Genomic DNA, 11,752 nt, shown 5'->3' on the forward strand with positions numbered 1-11,752 from the left:
TATTTGAGACAGAGCGCACTACTGATGTTCAGTACAGGAGAAGTGCACCTATTCACCTGTTGTCTCTTATTAAAAGATTCTACATCTAAAAAACAATTCCAAAACCACAACACAGCTGATTAATTGACCAACACCACAAGGGGGAGCTCACGTCCTGACATAAGACACCAATACACATGCATCTCAGCTCAGTCCTGGTCAAAAGTTTTTATGACAGCAATTTGCATATACTCTAGAATGTTATGAAGAGAAATCAGATGAATTGCAATTAATTGCAAAGTTCTTCCTTGCAAAAAAAATGGATCTTCAAGGAGAGAGGTTCAGTTGTTGTGAAGAAGGCTTCAGGGCGCTCAAGAAAGTCCAGCAAGCGCCAGGACCGTCTCCTAAAGTTGATTCAGCTGCAGGATTGCGGCACCACCAGTGCAGAGCTTGCTCTGAATGGCTGCAGGCAGGTGCGAGTGCATCTGCATGGACAGTAAGGCGAAGACTGTTGGAGGATGGCATGGTGTCAAGAAGGGCAGCAAAGAAGCCACTTCTATCCAGGAAAAACATCAGGGACAGACTATTATTCTGTAATAGTTACAGGGATTGGACTGCTGAGGACTGGGCTAAAGTGATTTTCTCTGATTGTTTGGGGCATCTGGAAAAAGGTTGTCCAGAGATGACAAGGTGAGCGCTACCATCAGTCCTGTGTTATGCCAACAGTAAAGCATCCTGGGACCATTCATGTGTGGGGTTGCTTCTCAGCTGAAGGAGTGGGCTCACTCACAATTTTGCCAAAGAACATAGCCATGAATAAAGAATGGTACCAAAACATCCTCGGAGACCAACCCAACCATCTAAAAACAGTTTGGTGACGAACAATGCTTTTTCCAGCATGACGAAGCACTTTTCCATAAGACCAAAGTGAACACAAACATCAAATTTTGGGCCCATGGCGAGGAAACTCCCCAGACCTTGATTCCATTGAGAACTTGTGGTCAATCCTCAAGAGGCGGGTGGACAAACAAAAAAACCCAAATTCTGACAAACTCCAAGAATTGATTATGCAAGACTGGGCTGCCATCAGTCGGGATGTGGCTCAGAAGTTAATTGATAGCATGCAAGGGCGATTTGCAGAGGCCTTGAAAAAGAAGGGTCAATACTGCAACTATTGACTCTTTGCATAAACTGAATGTAATTGTTAATAAAAAGCCTGTGACCCTTATGAAATGCTTTTTATTTATAATTTTTAATTATACTTCAGTAGTAATATCTGACAAAAATATCTACAAACACGGAAGCAGCACTTCGTGAAAACCTTTTGACCACGACTGTACTGCTGTGTGAGTAACTGACCTGACCTGCTGCGTGCAGAGCTTTCATCTGCAAACACTAGATGGCAGCACTGTCATTATGTTAATCATATATGGAAACTCTGTTGTCCACATAAGGCAGCCATTCATCAAGAGGATTATTACTTATTATCCATTATCAAGAGATACGTTTGGATTAGTGAACATAATCCTTGAATTATAATGCAGATTATCTCTAGGTGGCTTAATCAAATTTGCAGTGGAGTGTTCTTCTTTACTTAAGACCTTTCAAAGGAGCTGCAAAATGTCAGTTGTTTTGTAATAATACTTCACTCTGCTAACACCAAATGCAAAAAAGACTTTTTGCATCCCATTACAAATAGTTTTAATTTGTTCTGTGATGTTTTTCCATTTAAGTATCACATCTTCCAGAAGACTTTTTTGCACTTACTTACTGACCCTGATTAAGGTTGAGAGTTCCAAGCCATGTTTCAATATAACACAATACAACTTTATTGTAGTGGTAATACATCTTTGACAACACCTTTGCTGAATCCTACATTAAGTCATACATGATTAGAAATAATGTAAAACATCTGTCACAGTTTGCTCCAATATAAAATACACTGTTATGCCATTACATATTCACTGTACAAGAAAATGAGCAACAACATCCAGATTTGACAACATTAAGCCACATCAAGTGTTTGTGTTAAATATTTCAGCCATGATTTCATCTTGAATTTAAAATCCGTAAAGCTGCAGCACTTTCTGTGAAAGAAAGAAAGATCTCTTGTAAATATTTTCTCTTCTCAGGGGCAAGTACTTCTGTGTACTTCCCATTTTTGGCCTTCAAAGATTGTAGTGCTTTTCCTGTATTGTATCAGCCATTTTTTGAGCTGGGCCTCTTCCAGATATTGTTTTGAAGCTGTTTTGGTTCAGTTTTCATGTGTTTCTATCTCAGGGTTACCAGGCTCTCACTATGTGTCAGAAATACAAATTATTGTACTTAGGGATTCTGGAAAATGGAGACATGTCTTTATTTTCACTTTATCAATGTAATAACTCACGTATTTCTTGATATTATATATTATTAGTATTCTTGTCAGACGTAAACACAGTCTTTGCTTTTCTCTTGCTTTTTCTCTGTCTAGACAAGAGGACAGACAGTTGGCCACTGATCTGCTCTCCTGTGCCAATCAGCTGTATCGTTCTGTGCTACCTGGCCATTATATGGGTGGGGACCAAATCTAGGGGTAGCCAGTCAACTTTAAACCCGTCCTGATAGTTTACAACTTTGCAATGGTCTGCCTGTCTGCACACATGTTCTATGAGACAGTATTGTACTGTATGTGGGAACGTCTGTAAGGGATGTACGTAAATGGGAAGCTGGATGCTGTAGCAGCTGAAAACAGCTCAGTGTAGCATAGAGCAAGGGGAGGGTTTTCTATTGTTGCATGTGAGCAACCTCCAAACAGTTGTTGACATGCAGAATGAAAGGAACAATTGGATCCTGAAAACCTAAATCATCCAAGCTGGTATGAAGTTTGAGAAGCAGTAAAATATGGAACAAATACAGGTGCAAAAAGATTCACGTCTCAAGAGTTCAAATGTTGACATTATTCTTTAAAGCTGCCATAATCAATATTTTTTTTGGTAATGTAAAAGGGGTTGCGCATAGTGACGAAGCCACTGAGACTAATCACCGGACAGTTCCCTCTGAGCTCTACAGAGCTTTATAGGGTCTTTCAGCACACTACTCTATTAATGTTGTTTTGGGCTGCAGCAGGCAGCTGTTTCCAATGAAAACACTCCAAACTAGTTTAAGTTAGCATATACAGTAGCTGGTGAACATTTATCAGCTAAAAAGCTGAATATTGGACTTATATCTGCGAGGTCACCAACTCCAAATAAATGTTGATGTTGCTTAACCCCTGCTGGATGTATAAATAGGCAACTGTTTGCTAACAATATCAACTTAAAAGGCAATACTATGTCAGTGTTGTGTCACCTTGTTCCTGCAGGTTTATTTCAGGTTTAAAAACATAAAAATTCTCTATGCTATTAGCTATGAGGTCAGACAAATGTAATTAACAGGGGATGCAGTATTTATGTGACCTGTCTATTGTGAGAGCCATCAGTGAAACAGGAAGTGATTTCACTCATTCACTGCCAATTTGTGTCTGACAAAATGGGATGAAAGGTCCCTGTACTGATTGAGAGAAAGCAGAGATGAAATACAGTCTTTCCAGCCTCTTCCTGGGTGACCAGAGACAGTCTGCTGTACCAGCCAGTCGACTACAGTGACAACTACCCACGAGGGTCAGTTGTTCTACTACATCATACTTTTGTAGATAAGTTCCGCTGTAGAAATAGTTTGAAGCGTCCATTCACAGGTTTTTGTGAACTAAACCTTGATGACCAAAATATTCTCTGAAATATCTGTGTATCCTAAAATCACACTTTAAAAATAGTTTGTTCTTCTTGAAACAAATTATTCGACAGTAGAAATTACACTCTGGAAACCAGATGACCTGAGTGTGTTGGTGGTTTTACATTACATTTATTCATTTAGCTTTTATCCAAAGCAAATTACAATTGCGTTATGTCAGAGGTTGCACACCTCTGGAGCAACTAGGGGTTAAGGATGTGTCACAGTAGGAACTGAACCCAGGTCTCTCATATCAAAGGCATGTGTTGTATCCACTGTTCCATCAATACCCAATATACTAACTCTCCAAAGTTATAGAGCTCACTGAGTGTGGAAGGAGATGAAAAGAAGTTGTGAAGGGTTATGTAAAGTTAAATTTCTTGTTTAAAACTCCAAGCAACTTCCAAATAAAGATGATAGAACTTCTGCTTACCTGTGCATGTATTTCTGTACCTGCAGATCATGCTTGCCTTTATGTTTGTGTGGTTCAGATATTTTTTATCCTGAGGGAGAAGAAGAGTCAGCTGACCTTCCTTCACGGCTGTCATCACGCCACCATGATCTTCAGCTGGTGGGCCGGGGTGAAATATGTGGCTGGTGGCCAGTGTGAGTGCACATCAACCCACATCAACTTACAAAAATGTCATGAAAAAAGAACAAATTCTGCAAATGATTTCCATTTACAGGAGAACACTCACTGACACATGTGCCCAAGCACATTATATGTTTTACTCATCATATGTGCATAGCTTTCCTGATTGGGCTGATCAACTCCCAGGTCCACGTAGTGATGTATCTGTACTGCAGCCTGGCAGCTTTGGGACCGAGCATGCCTGAATACCTCTGGTGGAAGCGCTACCTCACCTGCTGCAGCTCGTCAGTGTGTTTGTGTGCGTAATTATGTCCACCTCAGTGACATTATTTCCCACATTCAGTTAGCCTCTGCTTTTCTTTTCTTTTCCTTCCTATTTTATCACTTATTACATTCCTATCTCTATAAATGAACCACTTTACTATGTTAATGTAGCAAAATACATCTCGGATCAATTCTTTCTGTGTTTTTGGTATACAGTAATTCAGTCTGATCATTTTGGATGCTTGTTAACCAAAGTAGTTCCACCTGTAGCGTAAAAAACAGCCAACTTTCTGGCTCTGATTAGGCCTCTTTGAATAAAATATAGAACTTTTAACATCTAGTATGTAAAATTGTGGTGTTGCTATTGTCTGCAAGTCTTTCCCACTACATGTACAGGATATATGTCCAAAAAACATTCTGACCAGCTGCTGACATAATTAGATGAATTAGCAGCATGGATGCTACTTAACTAACTACTGGACCATCTGCTTTCTACTTAAAGCACTGGTAAAGACACAATGCGTCCTGTAGGTTTTTCTTCTATATAGCTGCAGCATATAGGTCAGTATGGTGGACTGGCCACCTGGCAATTCTGGCATATGCAAGAGGGGCAGGACTATTTGTTTAGGGGTGGGCTGGTCAGATTGATATTAATATCAGTGTTTCCAACACATCAGCTTTACTTGGGCTGGCCGTTGAGGTACATTAAGGGGAAACACTTTTGCAAAACACTGAGAGAAATGATCACCCATTACATTATAAGACTCAGAAGGTGGATATTTCACAAGCATGGATCAGTTAAAGTAACAGTGAACACTTTTGTGCAGGTGCAACTAGGTACAATGTTGGTTTCGGTTTCGATTGGCTTCCTCATTGCCTCCTCCGCGCACCCGCGGGTGAAAACGGAATCGCGGGTAAAAATCGCGAGTGCTGTGTCATTTCGGCCACTTCATAAAACAGCCCACTGCTGACAGAGAAAGTCAAGAGGGCCGACAAATACAGGGGAAGAGAAAAAGAAAGAGGTGTATGTTCCGTGCTTGTGTGGAAATATTAGAAGTGAAGGCAAGGAGAGCAGAATTAAGTAGGCTAGTGAGTAATATTTTTATTCATGTGTATTCCAATGTTGAGTGCAGTGTGTGAGAAAACATTTTTCTGCAATGTATAGGCTACTGTGTTCATGGATGTTGCTGAAATCGGTACAGCTAGAGAGCCCTGGTCTTCTTGTAGGCTAGTGCTGGGAGGAAGGATGCTAGAGACAGGGAGTGTGGTAGAGGTAGGAAGAAGAACAGTCGGGTTGTAATTGACTCTGCAGCAGAGACAGACAGTAACAGCAGACAAACAGACAGAGAGCACAGACTCTACAACATACTCAGATGGACAGCCATTGTTTTAACTGCATGTGCAAATTTGTTGTGTGCTCTTAAAAAACTATTGAGCATTGTGTGCCAGTCACATTTACCATTGGTGTCATTTACATTATGTTCGCTGGGGACATGTCTCCATCACTTTTTGAAAGCAAATAGGTTAAAATATGTTCTGAAAAATAGCTTGGAACAACAAATGTTAAATCACAAATGAAAATGCTTTGTTTATTTGCACAATAAGAAAACATTAATTAAATATAGAAAAAACAAATGTGCATTATCCAAGAAAATTACTTAAGCAACAAAAAAAAAGCTCCATTTTATTGTTGTATTTTGAGTTGTCATCTGCTGAATTATGTGCTGCCATTCATATAAATAAATGTCTCCAGAATGCAGGAAATTAAGTCAAAATCTTCTGGGGGAGGACCCCAGGACCCCCCGCTCATACATTTTACCATCAAACACTACTTCAAAATAGTGTTAAAATATCTTCTCGTCTTGTTCTCCTGACCAAAGTCTTTCATCACACCCCTATTCTCAGACCTTATGTCACCAGCTCTTTTCAACACAAAGTGAAGCACTTGCTGTTACATACAGTAGACCTACTGCTTGTATTATTTCACCATCTGTAAACAAATGTAGCCTAAGTAGTGAATGTGTTTTCGTGGGGATATGTGGTAAGGTGGGCTAGCGTGGCTACAGTGCCAGGGAGGAATTTTTGTCCCAGTCCGCCCCTGGTGAATGACTGCAATTATGCAATATTAAGTGTAATGACCTTAGAGGTGATCCCAAGCCTTAGTTAACAGTTGGCTTCACAATTTGGTGAATTTAACAGATGACAGGGTTTCTTTTGTATTTTTGAGAGGTAATTATTACAGAGACTGGAACATTTAATTGGCATTAAAGAAACTCTAAACGTGTTTAAATTACATATTAAAGAATATGAGGGGAAATTCTGTAAAAACAAAAATAAAGAACTACTAAAGAAACTACTAAAGGGATGCCTAGCTGTGGTTTTCAAGAGGTCATATTATGCTTTTTGGCCTTTCCCCTCTCTTATATTGAGTTAAATATCTTTTTTGTGCGTGTAATAGGTTTACAAAGTGAAAAAGCCCAAAGTCCAGCCCAAAGGGAGTTCTCATCTCCCACACACAGAAAACACTGCTCTGAACTGCCTGAAAACAGCTCGTTTGTCCAGCCTTTTCCTTTTGTTCTCTGTGACGTCACAGCAAAATGCGCGTCATAATTCTTGCCAAGCAGCTAGTCCAACATGCCCTCAAAAACACAGGTGGAAAAACACTGAGCTGCAGCACACAGCTCTCCTCTCCCTTCCAAACACTAGCTACCCTCCAGGCAGTCAATGGACATAAAGTTGTTACTGTGATGTAGAGACAGAGCTCAGTTAAATCTTTATGGATGAAAGATACATTTGTTACAGATTAATAACTCACCACTCTGAAACTCTTGCTCCAGTCCATGTTTCTAAGCTGGTCAGAGCTGAACCGAAGGTGTGTTTACTGGCTTCTCACGACCCGCCCTACTCTGCTTCTAATTGCCTAGTAGTCCTTAGTCCTTAGGAACCGCTCATGTGCAACTCCCAACAAAGATCTTGTTGAGGTAAGATGTATCACTTGCAAAACGAAGCGTGAAAAGACATAGGGAAAGAGGCAGACAGAAATCACGTGTATACGAAAAGTATGACGAAAGAGACAAAAGAGCTGAGATGAAAGGATTTGGAAACAGGAAGGTAGTACAGAAAGAGAAAAGGAGAGATGACAGAGTGGATATAAAAAGCAATTTCTGCTTGTTATGTTAATTACTTCATGTTTTTTATGTTATGGTAATTACAGCTTTTTATTCTTACATGTACAAAAAATTTACATCTGTATGAAAACCTTTATAATGACATCTGAAAACTGAGAAAGTGCGGCATATTCATGTTTTAATGAAATAAAAAAAATTTTCATGTGTTATGGATGACATTTTTGGACCTTACACACACACACACACACACACACACACACACACACACACACACACATAGATAGACTGTACTTATGAGTGTCCTCCATTTACCACATGCATTAATTCCTTCTGGTCATTAATATAGTACAAAACCACAAACACACTCATCACACTCTAACCCTTGCTTCATCACTCCCTTCCCCCAGCTGCTAATAGATCTAATCACCCTTCCAGTCACTTTATTCTTATCTTACACTCATTGGCTGGCAGTCACAGCCAATCAACTGTTGGCTGCCATAAACTCTGTGTCCCGCACTCTCCATCTATTCCTCCCCTTTTTTAGATCCCCTCCCCAGTTTCAAGCATTTAATCCCTCTAACCAACAGGGAACCCCCCCCCCCCCCAGGTCCATCTGTTATGATATAGAAGTATAATTGCCAAAGTTGATCTGCCCCATCCGCTCTCTCTAGTGGACTGAAATGTAAAGTGTATTAGAGATGTAAATGAATTAACCACATCTACTTCCCTTACGTTATATGTCCCCTGCCATCATCACTTCTTCCCATTATGTTCACTATTTCTCTACTTTTCTCTCCAGCAGCATATTGGTTTTGACTGTGCTCAGACTCAACAGGGGGCGGACAAAATAACAGTACACCACATGAAAAAGCACTTTGAAGTGACTGAATCAAAGTTAGAGCAGCTACTTGGGCGAGTCATTTTTAATACCCATCAGCACAATATGTCAACTCTAAAAGGTTCAGAGAATTACCCCCTTTTACACATGGGTTTTTCAAAGCAACATTAAACAACTTACAAAGAAAACACAAGCCAAACTTCTGTTTTTTTTAAAAAAGACATTTTAATATGGCAAGGCTATCACTTCGTAGTCAACTTCTCTGACACTAAATGTTACAGCCGGAAAAGCATATGTATAATAACGTTAATGATGACAGCATGGCTGTGATGTGCTTCAGTTGCAGAGCTCCACACACTTGCTTATAGGCATGGCTTACTGGACACTTAATGCAACAGGGACATACTTTTACTAAGTACTAGGGGTGTAACGGTTCTGAAACCGAGACCAAATGTGCGACATAACATCCACAAGCTCGAGTCATGGTTCTGTCAAAATAGTCTATTTATGTTTACTGCTCGCAGACGCGGATCAGAAATTCTAGAGTTTTACCAGGAAAGTTTTGGCAAGGCGCCAGCTGTTGTCTGTCAGCTGTAGAGTACTAGTCAGCTTAGCCTGGTCAGCCCAACATTGGTCAGCCAGGTTAGTCAAGCTCATCTAGTGTCAGTTTCCTGGTTCGTAACAGCGAAAATGGATGTGTCAAACTGAATGCCAACATTGTGGGAAACACTTCAGACATGTAATTGCGGGTACAAACAGGGTAACAGGACCCAAATGCAGATGCTGCTAGTAGTTCTGTAGCACTGGGCAGCTATGTGAGCCCTCAGTATCGGGAGCCATGAGGACCCCACCTTTTCTTTGGGCCTCCATGCTGCTGGACTTCGGGGTGGCTCTTCGATTTGCTGCCTATGCCCCCACTGAGCAAGTTTGAGATTACAAGACGGTGATGTTTTTCATCCCATGAAAGTCCCATTTCGTTGGGACCAGACTTTAGCAAGGAGCAGCTTTGAATCCAAGCTTGGTCAGCATGGCTCCTATAACAGATTAAAACAAAAAATGTAGTTGAAAAGTTTAAAGGAGCTACCTGCTGCTGCATGTACATAAGCCGCAGCTGCCGTAGCAATAATAATAATGTAAAGAATAAGTAACGAAGCTTATATTTGGAGAAAGCCAAATGAACTCTTCACTGCTTAACATGGTGGTAGAGTTCGGAAGCAATCTTTTGTGAGTCATTATAACAGCTGATTTCTTGGTTAAATAATGTTGAAAGAATATAAGACCATTTTTTGCTGCCTTTGCCCCCACTGAGCAAGTTTGAGATTAAAGCAAATCCCTCAATTCACTAATCAGGGGATGGAAACATGATTGAAGCTTTAAAGGAAGTACACCTATTCAACCCATTCTTCATCCTTCAAAGAACTTGAGGCTTTCTGCCTTTAGGAAGCACACAGTTGTACACTCATTTCAAGATAACAAGACCAGAAGGATCAATACTAGAGGTGATCTTAGACTGTGTGTGACAGACATAGGTACTAACAGCACTGCGTGAAAAAACACTCTCTGGATGTGTTATGCAGCATTGTTTATTGAATCCCAGCCCAGAGAGACAGGCAACAGCAATACAGAGTGCGAACACAATGTAGTAAATAACCACACAGGAGAAACTGACCTACTGTTTTGGAGAGTCACAGGCTGTCAGCTTTGACTTGCTTTAGCTCAACAAATGACCCCAACATGACCTGGGGAAACCCGTGTGATATTACTTATAATGAAAGAAACATTCCTTCACATGGGTCATATTTCATCATCTCCCCAGTACCTGAAACAACATGCCCCTTGCCCCTGAAATAATAACTGAACACAAGCACAGTTTTAATAGCAACTGTAGGGAGAGATCAGATACCAAAACTCTGAGTAAGCTCACACTGGCAGAATGTGTCTGACTTGACATTTTTATTCCCTGTCCCTGCAGTCAACTGCAGCGCATGTTAGACTATCAAGTCGGTGAAAGTCAGCCGCAGTCATCTCAAACGCACCTTTAGTTTTGTGCATGAGGATGCACATGCGTAAAACTCATTCCTTATTTTTTCAAGTGTTTAATGAGGAAACACCATTTGTTAGGCCTCAAGACATAACCACCAACACTCCCATTTTCCTTTGGCTTCTCCTATATTTGAAGGTCATCTTCAGGTGCCCTCCTGTTTTGGTGTTTCTCCTGGAAAATTCCTGAATTTGCATGGACCTCAAACTTTATCATGAATAATTACATGCACTGATCCAAATTTTGGATGTTTTTCTGGCGTGAACCAAATTGCGAGATCGTCTATGAAATGCAATACAATCCACACACTGCATGCAATTTCAATGCATCTGTTACCCTAACCTGGCAACCCACAACCCCATCCAAGGGGAGTGTGCCCAGCTGCTCTCTTGACTGGCACACCTGCAAATTTAAGCAACGCTTGGACTTAACAGTTTGAATCCCCCTCAGAAAAAAACTCCCGTTTTTTTTCAAACTTAAATGTTATCATGCATGCCTCGAGGATAAACACTTTGTTGAGAAAACTATTACAGTTTTTACCTGTGTGTGAGTGTGTGCGTGTGTGTGTGTATGTGTGTGTCACTAATTGTAAAACAGCAATGTATGGCCAGTACTAAAATAACAGAACGCACATATAGGCAAATACATAATCTTCACACCATCTCAACACATACAAGCACACACACACACACACACACACACACACACACACACACACAACTCACAGCTGATTGAAGCCCATTTAAAGAGTGAAGTCCCTTAGCCTCACTGCAGGCACAGGTCCAAGTTGATTACTGCTGAGTGCTGTACAGCTCAGGCATGACTGACTTCCTGGCACAGTCACATTGACCAACTTCTGATTTTACAGGTGATGGGTTTTCATCTTGAGTGCTTGGTGAGTTACGACGCTTTTGAGATGATGCCAAGCTAGTCACAGGTGTCGCCTAAGCAATTTTACTTCACATGATTGAAAAACTTTTGTTTGGCATACATATTAATTAAAGTACTTGCAACTGAATGTCACACTTGATGCAGACATGAATCCGGTATATTAAAAAAAAACTGCGCAACTGCTGTGTAAGTGAATGTGCTATAATCTGTTTCCTGACTCTTGTTTGTGAATAACTTGGTGTCGGTCTCATTGGTAACAGTGTTAGACAGAA

General features: G+C 40.6%; 1 protein-coding gene across 1 annotated transcript; it reads left to right on the plus strand.

Moving 5' to 3' along the window:
• The first annotated feature begins 298 nt into the window (after positions 1-298).
• elovl8a (ELOVL fatty acid elongase 8a) lies at positions 299-4,624 on the plus strand. The gene is given in 6 exon segments (XM_038719392.1): positions 299-452; positions 2,210-2,328; positions 2,452-2,551; positions 2,554-2,633; positions 4,218-4,332; positions 4,476-4,624. Coding segments are annotated over 6 exon segments (717 nt in total).
• The last annotated feature ends 7,128 nt before the right edge of the window (positions 4,625-11,752 follow it).

This window comes from Micropterus salmoides, unplaced genomic scaffold (genome assembly GCF_014851395.1).
Source record: "Micropterus salmoides isolate LMB-PRFRI ecotype aquatic unplaced genomic scaffold, ASM1485139v1 Ms_hic_scaffold_14, whole genome shotgun sequence".
NCBI classification, from domain to species: domain Eukaryota; kingdom Metazoa; phylum Chordata; class Actinopteri; order Centrarchiformes; family Centrarchidae; genus Micropterus; species Micropterus salmoides.